Genomic DNA, 17,095 nt, shown 5'->3' with positions numbered 1-17,095 from the left:
GTACTGTTATTTGTTTCAGATCAGACAGACAGACAGGCTAGGAAACATCCCTGTTCATCCCTACTGCCTCTGATCTGACGGACTCACTAAACACAAATGCTTTGTTTGTAAATGATGTCTGAGTGTTGGAGTGTGCCCCTGGCTATCCAGCAATAAAAGAAAACAAGAACATTGTGCCGTCTGGTTTGCTTAATACAGGGAATTTGAAATGGTTTATACTTTTACTTTTTCTTTTGATTCTTAAGTACATTTGAGCAATTCCATTTACTTTTGATACCGAAGTATATTTAAAACCAAATACTTTTAGACTTTTACTCAAGTAGTATTTTACTGGGTGACTTTCACTTTTACTTGAGTCATTTTCTATTAAGGTATCTTTACATTTACTCAAGTATGACAATTGAGTACTTTTTCCACCACTGCTCTACAGGCTACACATAGACAAGGGAGATGCTGCTGTCATCAACATATTGGGGTTTTGGGTAATGGACTGATTTTGGTCACATGGTCTGTGCCTCTCACTGGTGTTAAATAAATCACACTTCAACCACCATGTGACTGGCTGTCTGTGAGCAGTGGGAACAGACTGGTGGAAGAAGAGAAAGTCAAACAGTTTTTTCTACTTCAAGGCTCCAAACTATTGAAAAGCCCAGATGGATAGAAATAGTCCATGGCAGATTCAGGGTGGGGGTTTATGTCATTATAGCAACGCTGTGAAAAATAGAGTGTCTGGAGTATTTATGTGTCCTTTTATGATGCTACAGAGCATCTCTGTTGTGTAGACTAGCTCTCTCTAACTCTCTAAATTCTTTCAACAGAATATAAGAGAAATCCCTATACTCCACACTTGTGTGCTAACGATTCCCACTGCAAACAAAAAATAAACAATTTGTGTGACTAGAAAATAATGCCACGCTCTTGAGAAATGCAACCGATGACTGTGTATCATGTGCATTTATGTAAAACGTATTATCCAATTAACAAGTATAGGAACACACAACGATCCCTCTATTATGGGAATACAAAGGAGAGTAGAGTCATGTACTCTAAAAACAGCTTATGTTGAAAAAATGCAAATGGCGTTAAATGAGTGTCTGGTAATGTGTTTGTGTGTAACCCCATGCTGTAGGGCTAGACTACATTACTGACGTCTCTCTCTCTCTCTCTCGCTCTCGCTCTCTCTCTGTCTCTCTCTCTGTCTCTCTACAGGCATACTTCCGACAGGGTGTTGCCCTTCAGTACCTTGGTCGCCATGCCGACGCTCTGGCCGCCTTTGCCTCGGGGCTGGCCCAAGACCCCAAGAGCCTGCAGCTATTGGTGGGCATGGTGGAGGCTGCCATGAAGTCCCCACTACGAGGTAACGTGTCTCTCATACTGTATGTCTATGTTCTCCTCTCTGCCTTTCTAACTGGCGCTAATCTTCCTCCTTCTGTCAGTCAATAAATGTGTCAGTGTGACTCTAGCAGTCTGTCGGAGTGACTACTGCATATCTTTATATCCATCTGTATTTGCTTGGCAGACTGTCTGCTTGTCTGTCCATCTCAGTGTATTTGTGAAGGAGTCCCCTTGACTGACAGGACTGTTTCACATACTCTAACTACCTGATAAATGTGTTGCCAGTCACGCTGATCAGAAAGATACAGCTTTATCATAATAATAAGCTTCCAACAATACCCCTTTTGAAGCCTATTTTCCAAAGCCAAAGTGGACGTATAAGTAGCTTAGTATCCAGGCCAGGGCTTTCAGTAAATTGTGACTTCCCTGCTCCATGATGTGTGTGATATATCAGGAAGCTGCAACAACCTGGCCCTTTGAGGCCCCCTGTCGGGGCCAGACGCATGGGGCCTTCCTCCAAACAAAACTGGAATCCATTTCACTAGTGCAACTGACCGCTGCAGAGGATTTAATAAGCTGCTATCCTAACTCCAACAGAGACTCCGAGTCATCCTGTGCTCTCTCTTTGTCATCACCAAAACCACCAAACTCCTCATATACTATACACATGAATAAATACAAGCCTGTTGTAACAGTTCAATGTTTTACTGGCCTGCACAGGCAGATCAGTGGATCCGCATGGCTTTGTTCTGTTCTTTTCTGTTCTGTTCAGAGAGGAGTCATTGGGATTTAGGCTGCTTGGAGCGCCTCTCTCAATCCCTGTTAGCAAAAGGCTGTATCTGAATACATGGAAAAAACGCAAGCAAAGAGTGAAGAGCTCATCTGAGGTACATTGATTACATAAGCCTTGTCACTGGAAGCGTAACAGTAAAAGGGCTTGGGAGTGGGCCCAGCACCAAACACCAAACACTGTGGACCTGGCTGGGCCTCTCTCAGTAGGAGAGGATAAACTATTTTTTTCAATCTATTAATTGTTTACCACGTTTCCCGTGGTGCCAGGGAATGAAGCAGCTAGCGACGGAGGGAGGGAGACAGTCCAAGGTGTGTTGGAGGGGGGGGGCTATGTCGGGGGATTAAGAGCAATGATCCTCTCAGATTGGCTCCTGACACAGGGGTAGGATAATCAGCGTTACGCCAGCAAACAGGGAGGATAATCAGTGTCACGCAGCCAAAGCCATGTGATAAGGGAAAGGAATGAGAGCGTTGCTTTCTCTCGCAGAAGTCAAAGATGGCTGTTTTCCTGCCAGGCCCTCTTATCGGTGGAGTAACACCCCTTCCAGGATTACCTGGGTATTACCAAACCCACCCATTTAATTTCCCCCTCGCTTGGAGTTTGGTGTTGCCAGGGTCTTACTAAATGAACTAAACTCTTTGTCCACCCTGTTGAATTCAGAGTGTAGTAAGGTATAATAAGGAAGATGACTCTCTTTACTGATGATAGACATCAACTAGTAGCAGTTGAGTAGCAACGTGCTGTTTTACGTCTCACTTAACCTGCCTTAAGGACATCCACACAGACATCAATTTACGCTCCAAATTCACTTGAATGTTTTTTTCCCTACGTGTTTGGTTTTTATTCTGTCATTGGGCATAGCGACACAGATAAAGGTGTGCGTATGCAAACATTGAACGAAGAACACAAATAATTAAAGCAAGAAAACATATTCAAGGCCCTTGTCTTCAAGGAGACCAACAGTGTGTATAATTCCCCTGAAGCTCACTTTATCACCACTATTTGTGTTTACTTTTTTCTTTAGCATTGCAGTGTTATTGTGGCTTTGCCCAACTTTTCCCCCCACACAATGCATAAAAGAGATTTTCCATGAGTCCAGAGCTGAGCAGCAGACAGTGCTCTCATGTGACTCCTACTGTACTGTCCTCCTTTGTGCTTCTCACAACAAAGCTCTCAAAGGAGGGAAAAGTGCTCTCAGAACCCTCTCCGTCTCTGTCTCTCTTCTCTTCCGCCTATGATCATTATGTCAGCTTCCAACTGCTCAGATATCAAGGTTTTGATGCATGTTTTTTTCCCACATTGAATATCATTGAGTGAAATTAAAGAGGGGAAACCAGGCCCAGGCAGTAGCCAGTGTTGAGCACAGATGGGCTTGGTTCTGTTCTGTCTCTGTTTCTCCCATGATCTTGAACCAGCTCTGAAGTTCTCTGAGCATTGGAGGGGAAACAATGTCACCATAATTATTATGCATTTTTCCAATCAATTGTTACCAATAGATCACACTATTCATATTATGTCATCTTAGAAGGAGTGAAGCAGATACAGAAATATACTACAGAAGTAGAACATTGTTGTAGAAAAGTAGTATACATGTAATATATAGTATATATATATACTGTTTTAGATTATGGAGATGCAGACACAAACAGAAGTACAGGAGGGTGTCAGGCCCTCCCTCCCATAGAGCAGAATGGGTGGTGGCCATGGCTCGTGAAATGGGAAGGTGAAATGAGTCATAGTTGTATTCAAAGGCAGGGGAGAATGAATGTACACTACATGGGTTTGTTATTGTCACCAGCCGCCCAGGGGAAATGGTAAAGGCTGTCAAAGCCTACCGTATACCAGACCCAGGCTGAGGCCAAGCCTCCTCTATATGAGGCCAAGCCTGAGAGGAGGAGAAGGAACTATATATGAATGTACTGTATCTGTTTGTGTACATGTGCATACAGCTAGTACATATTGAATGTAGATGATATTTACTCTATGTTTCTAAAATGACCGGTTGAGAAAGAAAGAAAAACTGAGTTTTAGAGAGAGAGAGAGAGAGAGAGAGAGAGAGAGAGAGAGAGAGAGAGAGAGAGAGAGAGAGAGAGAGAGAGAGAGAGAGAGAGAGAGAGAGAGAGAGAGAGAGAGAGAGAGAGAGAGAGAGAGAGAGAGAGAGAGAGAGAGAGAGAGAGAGACAAACAGAGGGTTCTCATTACTTTTCAGCATGGCTTCCCAGGCAGTGTGTACAGTATGTGTGCAGTGGTGTAAAGTACTTAAGTAAAAATACTTTAAAGTACTACTTAAGTAGTTTTTGGGGGTATCTGTACTTTACTATTTATATTTTTGACAACTTTTACTTTTAATGGTCCATTCACACACTCATCAAGAGAACATTCCCAGTCATCCCTACTGCCTCTGATCTGGTGGACTCACTAAACACACATGCTTCATTTGTAAATGATGTCTGAGTGTTGGAGTGTGCACCTGGCTATCCGTAGATAAAATAAAAACAGAACATGGTGCAGTCTGGTTTGATTATTATAAGGAATTTTTTATTATTTATACTTTTACTTTTTATACTTTATTATATTTTAGCAATTACATTTACTTTTGATACTTAAGTATATTTAAAACCAAATTCTTTTAGAGTTTTACTCAAGTAGTATTTTACTGGGTGACTTTTACTTGAGACATTTTCAATTAAGGTATTGTATCTTTACTTTTACTCAAGTATGACAATTGGGTACTTTTTCCAGCACTGTATGTGTGTGTTTTATATACATTCAGTGGCCAGTTTATTAGGTACATCACCCCATTCACGAAAATGGTTCGCTCCTACAGATAGTGAGTCACATGGCCATGGCTTGCTATACTGAAGAGAAAACATACAGACCTTCCATATACCGTCATCTTCAAAAATGTGTGGTTTGATGATTAAATAACAAGAAATCAACTTTCTAGAACATAATAACAATAGACTTCGTCAAAAATGCATGACGTGTCACATTCACCCCAATATGCATCGAGGCGTCGAGGCGTTCATGAACTGTTTGATTGAATGTTAAATGGGGCAAAACAAGTGGCATAAGTGACGTTGAGCGTGGTATGATCGTCGGTGCCAGGCTCGCCGGTTCCAGTATCTCAGAAACGGCCGGGCTCCTGGGCTTTTCACGCACGACAGTGTCTAGGGTTTACAGAGAATGGTGCAACAAACCTAAAACATCCAGTCAGCAGCAGTCCGTTGGTGAGAGGTCGAAGGAGAATGGAAAGAATCGTGCAAAATAACAGGCGGGCCACAAACAGGCAAATACCGGAGCAGTACAACAGTGGTGTGCAGAACGGCATCTCAGAATGCACAACTCGGATCCGGATGGGCTATTGCAGCAGACCACCACACCACTCCTATCAGCTAAAGACAGGAAGAAGCAGCTCCAGTGGGCACGCCATCACCAACACTGGACAATTGAGGAGTGGAAAAACATTGCCTTGTCCGAGGAATCACGGTTCCTGTTTCATCGTGCTGATCTCATGGCTGCTGGCAGAGTCAGGGTTTGGCGTAAGCAGCATGAGTCCATTGCCCCATCCTGTCTGGTGTCAACGGTACTAGATGGCTGTACCTAATAAACTGTGTGTGTGTGTGTGTGTGTGTGTGTGTGTGTGTGTGTGTGTGTGTGTGTGTGTGTGTGTGTGTGTGTGTGTGTGTGTGTGTGTGCGTGCGTGCGTGCGTGCGTGCGTGCGTGCGTGCGTGCGTGCGTGCGTGCGTGCGTGCGTGCGTGCGTGCGTGCGTGCGTGCGTGCGTGCGTGCGTGCGTGCGTGCGTGTGTGTGTTCCTGCCCTACCCCCTGATGTGTGTGAGACACTGCAGTGCAGCACTGACGTTGCCCTAACTACCTGTTTATGGATCCAGCAGCCATGACACTTTTTACTGGTATTTCAATGTTTGATTTATGACACCACTCTGTGTGTCACTTTAAATGCAATTACCAGCTATGAATGCATATGATATGCACACGCCGCCTCTGCCAGCGCTACATTCTCCGAACCGCTGGAAAACGAGTGATGCTCTTGAAAGAGCATCATCAATTCTATTTTTGAGGGCTTGTGTGGAGCCTGGAGATGTGTTTGATATTGTGTGTGGTGAATATTAGATTCCAAGTGGGTGGCTTGGTACCAGGCTATTCAGGTAGTGTTCATGTGTATTTTGTTATTTGTCCAATGAGTGTCATGGTCTTTAAGTGCATGGGTATTACTGATATAGTAACAGGTGTATAGTACACCTGACTGCAGTCATGATCTGCCTTGTGCAGGTACAGTACTACAGAAAAACCTCTGTGGGAGAGGAGTTGACCTCTGCAACACTGCTAAAAATATTTGCACAAGGGGCACGAGTATAGTTATTCCCCATCCCCCTTCATGTACACACACTTGCACTCACATACAGTATACAGTATACACACTCACACATACAGTACACACACTCACACATACAGTACACACACTCACACATACAGTACACGCACACACATACATAAGATGTCACCCCTGTTCCCATCCCCCTCCTTGTCAGCCCCAGTCTGCTGCCAAGGCTGTAGTCTGCCAGCGGGCTGGCTGGCTGTCTGTCTGTCTGTCTGGCTGGCTCAGTAAACTAGAGGGGCTGTGGATCCCAAAAGCCTGCGTGGCCCACCATTGATTTATGTCATTGTGTGCATTTTCAGCCTTCCCAGAGGTCACCTCGTGTGTCTCCTCTCCGCATCCCTCTGCCTCTGTCCCCTGAGTTACCAGCAGCATGTTCGCCATCACTTTTAACACTCAGCAGCCCTCAAAACCCACTCAGGCTTCTCTTCTCTCTCAAACTGCAATATCATTTCAAAGCAGTATAATTTCACTCTGCTGCCTCGCAGCAGAGCTGTCAGAGGATGTGTGAACACAACGTTTTTATATAGTGGTGTTTGAATTTTCCCGAGATTAAATTGTCTTTAGTAGTTAAACCTGTCAATGGTGTATTCATTTGCTTGTCTTGTTGTGATGTTGTCAGTGAAATCTATGTTCTAAGGCCATCAGTCAGACAAGCTCGATAAAAGACACATTGATTGCTCTCCCTGAAACACACTAGATGCACTAGGACTGGGATGAGTTTAGATGGAGCTATTGAGATTTTTCATCTTGCAACATATTCAGGTGAACAAATCAACATGGCTAATGTGCAGTAATTTACCGAAGCTGCATACAGTCATTGTTGGTGAGCTATGGAGCACATTGTGTAGTCCATGAAACTGAAAGGAATGCAAAAAAGCTATCTGAATGAATCCAGTTCTTCTCATCATGACCCCCCCCCCCCCCCCTCCCTCCACACAGAGTCACTGGAACCCACCTACCAGCAGCTGCAGAAGATGAAACTGGACAAGAGTCCGTTTGTGGTGGTGTCAGTGATTGGTCAAGAGCTGCTGACAGCGGCCCACCATACCGCCTCCGTGGTGGTACTGGAGTCCGCATTAAAGATCGGCACCTGCAGCCTCAAGCTGCGCGGCTCCGTCTTCTCAGCCCTCAGCAGTGCCCACTGGTCCCTGGGCAATACCGAGAAGAGCACCGGATACATGCAGCAAGACCTGGAGGTCTCCAAAACACTAGGTAAGAGACAAGAGTGTGTGTGTTTATATGTGTGTGTATGTCTGTTCTTATCTGTGTGTATGTGGGTGTCTCTAACTACAGTATATCTGTCCCTGAGTTACTGTGTGTGTGTGAGGCAGCCCAGATTGGCTGGACTCTCCTGGCCCCACACAGTTTGACACATGAGTGGGCAGAGCAGAGCAGCATGAGAAGGGTCTGGAGTGGAGCAGAGCGCTGTGGTTATCAGGTAGAGAGCCTGGCTCTGGCCCAGTCTGGGGGGCCTGTCTGTCAGATATAATAAGGCCTCTCCCTCACCCCACTGGGGCCTGGAGATCAGGTCTAGCAGGTCGACCTGCAGTCTGTCTGTCAGTCAGTTAGCTGCTCTCTCTACTGTGGAGCTTTGTCTGTACAGCAGCTTAGAATGCCCAGCGCTCCATTTAAGGACATAATGGGATGTCAGTGTCAAGGAGCTCCATCGCATCACTGCATCACTGCTCTAAGATGGTAGAGGACCGGGACTGCCCTGTGAAGACCCACCCTACACTGAATGACAGCACATTTAGTTGTGACTTTCCGGTTGTACTGTACATAACCTGAGTGGTAAACAAACAAGGATACAGATGATTGTATTGAAAGTTAAAAGGTATTGATTATGATCCCAGATTAATTGTATAGAGTACATTGTTTTCTGTCCTGTTCTATCCTGTCCTGGAGTGACCTTCCCTTACTTGTCCTCTCTTCTCTCTGCTCTCCTCATCTCCAGGTGACCAAACAGGTGAATGTCGTGCCCATGGTAACCTGGGCTCAGCATTCTTCTCCAAAGGGAACTACCGCGAGGCCCTGACTAACCATCGCCACCAGCTGGTCCTGGCCATGAAGCTCAAGGACAGGGAGGTAAGAGACTGAGACACACAGGGCCCACAACTCACTGTGTCCTCTACCTAATACACCTGGGAGTTTTTGCTGATCTTTTCCAGGTGGTAGTATGTAAGGTAAATCTATCATGTAGTTTTAGGTTATCTTCTGCTATAGAAGGAGGGGTGAGGGCATGTGGGGAATGGATGGCTGGTGTCTTTTCTCTGCTTCCGTTAGTGGTTGTAATAGTGGTGTGTCCTGCAGCTTTCCTCTCCTCTGTCTTGGTTGTTCAGAGGGTGAATCAAGGGTAAGACTGAAAGGCAGGAATGCTCTGCTGCTGGTTCTCCCGTCAGATAGAGAGAGAGGGGTGGAAAGTGGGTTAGGAGAACAAATGAAGGTGACGAAGCGAGGGAGAGAGGTGGAGAGACCAATGGGAGGGCCTTAAGTAACAGCGTGTGCTCCTTGTTATCAATGCAAAACATTTATGCAGATATTATGCATATATTTATCCTGTTCATGTTTCAGTAAAACTGGGGTTTTGGCAACGTATGCTACTTAAGGAATGTAATTTGCACAGATTAAGCTGTTTGGATATGAAATAGAGGGAGAAAGACAAAAACAGAAGGACGAGAGAGAAAAAAACAACAGATGAGGGAGGGAGAAAAAAACAACAGATGAGGGAGAGAGAAAAAAACAACAGATGAGGGAGAGAGAAAAAAACAACAGATGAGCGAGGAAGAAAAAAACAACAGATGAGGAGAGAGAAAAAAACAACAGATGAGCGAGGAAGAAAAAAACAACAGATGAGGGAGAGAGGAAAAAACAACAGATGAGCGAGGAAGAAAAAAACAACAGATGAGGGAGAGAGAAAAAAACAACAGATGAGGGAGGGAGAAAAAAACAACAGATGAGGGAGGGAGAAAAAAACAACAGATGAGGGAGAGAGAAAAAAACAACAGATGAGGGAGAGAGAAAAAACAACAGATGAGGGAGGAAGAAAAAAACAACAGATGAGGAGAGAGAAAAAAACAACAGATGAGCGAGGAAGAAAAAAACAACAGATGAGGAGAGAGAAAAAAACAACAGATGAGGGAGAGAGAAAAAACAACAGATGAGGGAGGGAGAAAAAAACAACAGATGAGCGAGGAAGAAAAAAACAACAGATGAGGGAGAGAGAAAAAAACAACAGATGAGCGAGGAAGAAAAAACAACAGATGAGGAGAGAGAAAAAAACAACAGATGAGGGAGAGAGAAAAAAACAACAGATGAGGGAGGGAGAAAAAAACAACAGATGAGCGAGGAAGAAAAAAACAACAGATGAGGAGAGAGAAAAAAATAACAGATGAGGGAGAGAGAAAAAAAACAACAGATGAGGGAGGGAGAAAAAAACAACAGTTGAGGGAGGGAGAAAAAAACAACAGATGAGGGAGAGAGAAAAAAACAACAGATGAGGGAGGGAGAAAAAAACAACAGATGAGGGAGGAAGAAAAAAACAACAGATGAGGGAGGAAGAAAAAAACAACAGATGAGGAGAGAGAAAAAAACAACAGATGAGGGAGAGAGAAAAAACAACAGATGAGGGAGGGAGAAAAAAACAACAGATGAGCGAGGAAGAAAAAAACAACAGATGAGGGAGAGAGAAAAAAACAACAGATGAGCGAGGAAGAAAAAACAACAGATGAGGAGAGAGAAAAAAACAACAGATGAGGGAGAGAGAAAAAAACAACAGATGAGGGAGGGAGAAAAAAACAACAGATGAGCGAGGAAGAAAAAAACAACAGATGAGGAGAGAGAAAAAAACAACAGATGAGGGAGAGAGAAAAAAACAACAGATGAGCGAGGAAGAAAAAAACAACAGATGAGGAGAGAGAAAAAAATAACAGATGAGGGAGAGAGAAAAAAAACAACAGATGAGGGAGGGAGAAAAAAACAACAGTTGAGGGAGGGAGAAAAAAACAACAGATGAGGGAGGGAGAAAAAAACAACAGATGAGGGAGAGAGAAAAAAACAACAGATGAGGGAGGAAGAAAAAAACAACAGATGAGGGAGAGAGGAAAAAACAACAGATGAGGGAGGGAGAAAAAAACAACAGAGGGAGAGAGAAAAAAACAACAGATGAGGGAGGAAGAAAAAAACAACAGATAAGGGAGAGAGAAAAAAACAACAGATGAGGGAGGGAGAAAAAAACAACAGATGAGGGAGGAAGAAAAAAACAACAGATGAGGGAGAAAGAAAAAAACAACAGATGAGGGAGAGAGAAAAAAACAACAGATGAGGGAGGAAGAAAAAAACAACAGATGAGGGAGGAAGAAAAAAACAACAGATGAGGAGAGAGAAAAAAACAACAGATGAGGGAGAGAGAAAAAACAACAGATGAGGGAGGGAGAAAAAAACAACAGATGAGCGAGGAAGAAAAAAACAACAGATGAGGAGAGAGAAAAAAACAACAGATGAGGGAGAGAGAAAAAAACAACAGATGAGCGAGGAAGAAAAAAACAACAGATGAGGAGAGAGAAAAAAATAACAGATGAGGGAGAGAGAAAAAAAACAACAGATGAGGGAGGGAGAAAAAAACAACAGTTGAGGGAGGGAGAAAAAAACAACAGATGAGGGAGAGAGAAAAAAACAACAGATGAGGGAGGGAGAAAAAAACAACAGATGAGGGAGGAAGAAAAAAACAACAGATGAGGGAGGAAGAAAAAAACAACAGATGAGGGAGAGAGAAAAAAACAACAGATGAGGGAGAGAGAAAAAAACAACAGATGAGGGAGGAAGAAAAAAACAACAGATAAGGGAGAGAGAAAAAAACAACAGATGAGGGAGGAAGAAAAAAACAACAGATGAGGGAGGAAGAAAAAAACAACAGATGAGGGAGAAAGAAAAAAACAACAGATGAGGGAGAGAGAAAAAAACAACAGATGAGGGAGGAAGAAAAAAACAACAGATGAGGGAGGAAGAAAAAAATAGAGGTAGAGCATGAGGGAAGGTAAACGGAGGAGGAGGAGGGAGGGCCAGAGAGTGAGATAATGGGCAAGTTCCTTTCTCTCTGTCGGTCTCTGTCTTTTTTTCTCTCTCTTTCTGACCTCTGACCTTACCTGACCTCTGTGGTGTTTGTGGGGGGTGACAGGAATTTGTTCTTGCACAGTTCCCATCACCCAGCTCAGAGAGAAGAATGCCCCTGCTTCCCCCGTACACCCCTGCTTCCCCCCATCCCTCCCTGCTTCCCCATCCCTCCCTGCTTCCCCCCGTACCCTCCTGCTTCCCCTATCCCTCCCTGCTTCCCCAGTCTCTTATCCTCCCCGCCAGCCCCTCCCCGGCCGCTTCAACTGTTTGTTTTCCCAGATATCAGGAGACGTTTAATCACTCCAGTTTACTGCTCTTAAAGATGGGAAAGATGGGAAATCTTGAAGGGAATTGTGGTATGTGGATGTACTGTGGGGTTGTGTTAGAGAGGGGGAGAGAAATGAAAGGAAAGAGAGAATGGGATGGGTGGTTTAAAAGGCGAAGGGCAAAGCTACAGCTAACGGCCAGAGGCCCCCTCACATTTCTCAGACAAATATCTCCAGATATATAGACACAGAGGTGTCGGTATGAGACCACAGCCATCAGTAGGCCTAGACCTATGCCTGTCATGCACACAGGTCAAGATACAGTAGTGTTAGGGTGAGGTGTATTTAAAGCTGCAATCCATAACGGTGAAACTGCCACGTCAATATTACAATAAAAAACACATTTCTTCCCCTCAGACGTCATTGCACGTGCGATAGAACAGCAAAGTATGTACCCAAAACATTTTTCACCACGATGCTGGATGCTGATTTCCTTCAAACAAGAACTATAACAAATGCGCCTGTGGCGGCCAATGATGCTGTTTCGCCTATCGCGGAGCTTAGCTTCAAAGGACAACTCCACCCCAAAAACTATCTTTTGGTATTTGTTTCATTAGTCCATTGTTGATATAGTCTCAACATGTTTTGCATGTCAGCAATCAAGTTTTCACGATATGTAACTTTCAGAATACAGAAATCATCCACATATGATGCATTTTACATCATACAGTATGAGCATCATACGTGGAAGATTTCTGTATTTTGAAACACATAGCCCTCCGAGTAAGTATTGTATTAGTAATTATACTCTTTACCTTACCCCAGTGCAGGTAGTGTTCCCCAGAGTAGGTGGTTTTCTCACATACACATTATACTGCTATTCTACTGTATTACTCCAGTATTGCTATAGTACTACTACTACTAGCCTTTACCCAGTACAATGCAGTGTCGTGCAGCCTGGCCTGGCTGTGGCTGTGATGGAGCAGCAGAGAGAGACAGAAGACAGAGATGTTCCTGAGAACATTCTCCATAAATCACGAGCAGTAATTGGATCCTGTTTTTATCAGTAGAGGAGTAGTGCACCTCTCTTTCATCTGCTAATGCTTTGCCCTGACCGGACGCTGCTGCTGCCACCGACCACCCCTCATGTCTACTACCTGGTCACTGGCCTTAATCATACATAATGCTTCTGACCACTGTGCCGGCCATTATGACTTATTCACTTTCCACTTACTCTACTGTATGATTGTGACCAAAGTCCCTGTTTTCTGCAAGCTTGTACAGCTTTCCTATGGTTCAAATGATTACTGCTCTTAAAGATGGAAAATCTTGAAGGGAATTATGGTATAATTGGCTTTGTGGATGTACTGTGTGGTTGTGTTAGAGAGGGGCAGAGAAATGGAAGGAAACAGAGAGTGGGATGGGCGGTTTAAAAGCTGCTAGTGTTCTCTGTGAGAGGAGAGGGGGAACCTGGGAATGGCTCCTGGAGTGCAGCGTTTTGTCATCTGCGACCGTGACTCGCTCTGAGCTCTAGTGCAGTGAGGTCACACTGACCACAGAGTTTGTGTTTTTCTTAACTTGCAGCCTTTGGAAATATCTTTAGCAGACTTTCAGCTGTCAGGTATTCTGGAGATATAACATAAACACACTCTCTCCTCTATCCAGCCATATGTGGCCCTGCCAAGTCCTTCCATACAGTAGGTTAATGTGGCCCCACCTTGTCTACTCTGTCTCTTCTTAGCAACTGTCTAACTGAACAGCTTCATGTTATTCTCCCTTCGTGTTATTCTCCTGACACACTCTGATGGTAAAACTCTCCTCTCCTCTCCTCTCCTCTCCTCTCCTCTCCTCTCCTCTCCTCTCCTCTCCTCTCCTCTCCTCTCCTCTCCTCTCCTCTCCTCTCCTCTCCTCTCCTCTCCTCTCCTCTCCTCTCCTCTCCTCTCCTCTCCTCTCCTCTCCTCTCCTTTGCATGTGACGTCCTAGTCTTAAATAGTAGTGTTGGCTTGAGCGAGGTAACCCCTAATTTGGGGTGTGAGTATTTAGGAGAAACTGAGGCGAGCTGGCGATGGTACACTCTGTAATTACGTTACCCTGTGATGTTAAAAGGAGATTATGCTGCAGCTTTGCTGCTGGCTCCCCCAACGGCAATGGAAATCATAAACACAGCTATAGAGGTTAGGTAGGGGAGAGCAATGTTTTTTTTTCCATTGGGGTCTACAGTTTCTAACTTTCTCCCTATAGAATATCTCTACTCCTCCCACCTCTATCTGTCTGTTTGTCTACTCTTTGTCTTTTCCTTTGCTTGATCTGCTAAAAGGAATTCCTACAAACTAACTTAACCCATTACTCTCTAGGTGACATGGATCATCTAGGCCCTCCCACTGTCCAGCTGGCTTAATGGGGAAGTTAGGGGAGGGTTATGGAAGAGGAGAGAGGAGAGGGAAGAGAGGAGAGGGGAGAAAGGAGAGGAGAGAGGAGAGAGGAGAGGAGAGGAGAGAGGAGAGGGGAGAGGAGAGGGGAGAGAGGAGAGGGGAGAGGAGAGAGGGGCCTGCAAATGGGAGGTGCGTGTGGAGGAGTGCCGTGGCGGGCCTGGTGGGTGTTCCTGGTGTCAGGGTCAGGGTTGGTCAGGGTTAGTCAGTGTTTGTCAGCCCTGCAGCTGCAGAGGAGGGGGATAATTAAGGAATCATTAGGGGCCTGGTGCCTCCGCTTCCTTTATGGGGCCTGCTCTAATAGGGGGAGGCAGGGGGAGGGCCTGGCACCCATGTCCCTTTCCTCTCCCTGTCATGCCTCGCTCCCCCCGTCCGTCTGTCTGTTTCCTCCAGTCTCATTGTGCTAGGGCTCAGCCCCTGGTGAATGTACTGTATTTGAAGCCACTGTAGCCTGCATGTGGTCCATCTATCCTGGTGTACTGTAATGACACACAGCCAGCCTGTCTCTGCTCTCCTCTCCTCGGCCCAGTGAGTCAGAACTGCTCTACACCGACGCACTTAGACGTGAATCATGGAAGATGTACAGCTGAGAACAGCCAATGGGCCGTGACCAGTAAGGAGAGGGAAACAGGGCTGTGGGTGTGATCATTAGCTAAACAAAAAGATGAGCATAAAGGCTGTAAGCCTAAAGCATCAGACAGTAGAGTATCTCACAACAGCAGTCACTAAATGGACTGTAGGGATGTGGTTTGTATGGATTGTGGAGGTGAATGAATGTTAGATTGTCGTGTGATTTGTCCCGTTGTCCTCAGTGCAGGCAGGTTGGTATGAACCATCTAGCTTCAGGCTGCTACTGGGGATTTATTGCTCTTCGTTTTATTGTTGCAGCACACAGCCTTATCTAATCAGCAGTGTGTGTGTGTGTATGTGTGTGTGTGTGGTTATGGCCTGTGGCTGTGTTGTGTGTGAGAGTGAACAGGTTACGGTGTGAAAGTGTATTTACTGATTTTGCCCCACCCCACAAGGTACTATTGACCCAGAACGTAGACTTGGAGCAGGCTCCCTGGAAAGTACTGTGTGTGAGTGTGAGCGTGTGTGCCCTGTGTGTGTGTGTATGTGTGCTGTAAAGTGTAGAGTTGTACATGTGTATTTGTGTGTTGTGTGTGTGTGTGTCAGCTCTGTATTTGCTGCATTGTAGGTGACGCAGCAGTGTCTCCTCCAGTGGGGCACTTGGAGTGCTGTCAGAGAGATGAATGAGTGGCTTTATATCGACTACTGCTCTCTGCCTCTCCGCACCCTCATCCCTCCCTCTCCTCTGCCCGTCCTCTCTTCTCCCTCCAGTACCCTCTCGTTCCCTCTTTTTCTTCACTACTTCACCCTCCCTTTGTCTTTCCCACACTCCCTCCCTCATGCTACCTCACATCTCCTTCAGCCTATCCCCCCCTCCCTCTATTTCCTTTTCTGTCCTTTCCTCCCTGTCTCCATCTCTCCGTCTCTCTCCCCCTTTCTTTTCTCTCACCAGGTGATGGAGCCTCTCTTTGCGTTATGGTGCCCCCTAGAAAGCACCAGTGCATTCCACTACTAAATGATTCTGTACTGTGTATAGCCGTGCTGTTTGAATGGTTTGATACACATATCAGCTGAGTACACACATAGAGGCTGCGTCATAGCGTCGATACGTGGGGGTCAAAGCGCTGTTGGTTAATGCCCACTCTAACAGTGTCTGTCTCTAAGCGCTGTCTGGCTTCATGTAGATTGAACTGCTCCTCGCAACTGGGAAGTGGAGTAATTTGTCTTGAATATTACACCTTGTCTATTTTCTCTCCCTAGCTGCTGCAATCAATGACAATTCAGAGGCACAGATTAGAGAACAAATAGACAGTGTCATGGGAGACTCCCTCCTGCTGACTGCCGGTGTTGTTCTGCGCTCTGTGATTATAGATGACAATCCCTGACACACACGTGGTGCTCATCAGGGTGATGGGGGAGGGGGGTTGTAGGCAGGGGGATGAAACTCACTCTCTGTGGGGCTTCCACGACACGGCAGCGACTGCACCGCAGATATTTTAATCATTAGGAAAATCAAACTTCCAATCATCAATCTTGGCAGAGGAATTTGCTGTCACGCGGAGGGACGGATCAAGAAGGAAAGTGCCAACTCATCTTCCCTCGATACCAGCTGACGATAAGAGATGGAGGCCCATTGAAGAGGTCAGCCGGCAGAAAGTTACTTCAGATGGGTTTGATGGAAATGAATTGTGCGTCAGCGTGGCCAATTGAAACCTGCTCTCCCATGTGTTGCTTATGTTCTCAGCGTAGTTTCTACAGTCTGCCAGACTTTCTGGGCCCACATTCTTTGGGGCATATTATAGCATGAATGCCAGGGGCTTGTAGGGGTGCCACTTCACTGTGACCCAATGGAACAAGTCCTAAGAGGTTTCCTAATCTCCTGGCCCTACAACGCTGTGCCTAGCTGATCCTCTGCAGTGATTTGAAGGGATTCATACTGGATTCTGAGTCATTCTTGTTAACTGTGTGATCACCCCTCGCTCTCTTGGCCTCTTCAGCAATATGTCAAATGTATAGGGCGGTCATGATATCCAAACCTTATGCTGATCCAACAGGTTCATTTTGAGTGGTCAGCTACAGTACAATAAGATTTAAGGGCTGTCAACGTGAAGCAGGTATCTACAGTAGAGTACAGGGTGATGGGAGACCTCCCACTCTAAGGTGTATAGCTGATGTGGGAACACGGTTGTTTTA

General features: G+C 45.3%; 1 protein-coding gene across 1 annotated transcript in view; it reads left to right on the top strand.

Moving 5' to 3' along the window:
* Positions 1 to 17,095, top strand: part of LOC120051201 (tetratricopeptide repeat protein 28-like) — a 370,532-nt gene that overhangs the window by 261,254 nt on the left and 92,183 nt on the right. Inside the window, exons 2-4 of the mRNA XM_038997941.1 lie at positions 1,210 to 1,357; positions 7,468 to 7,740; positions 8,483 to 8,613. Coding sequence (XP_038853869.1) covers positions 1,210 to 1,357; positions 7,468 to 7,740; positions 8,483 to 8,613 — 552 coding nt within the window. The remainder of the gene's footprint in view (positions 1 to 1,209; positions 1,358 to 7,467; positions 7,741 to 8,482; positions 8,614 to 17,095) is intronic.

This window comes from Salvelinus namaycush, chromosome 1 (genome assembly GCF_016432855.1).
Source record: "Salvelinus namaycush isolate Seneca chromosome 1, SaNama_1.0, whole genome shotgun sequence".
NCBI lineage: Eukaryota > Metazoa > Chordata > Actinopteri > Salmoniformes > Salmonidae > Salvelinus > Salvelinus namaycush.
Note: the sequence above shows the minus strand (reverse complement) of the source record. Positions and strands in the feature narration are given on the sequence as shown.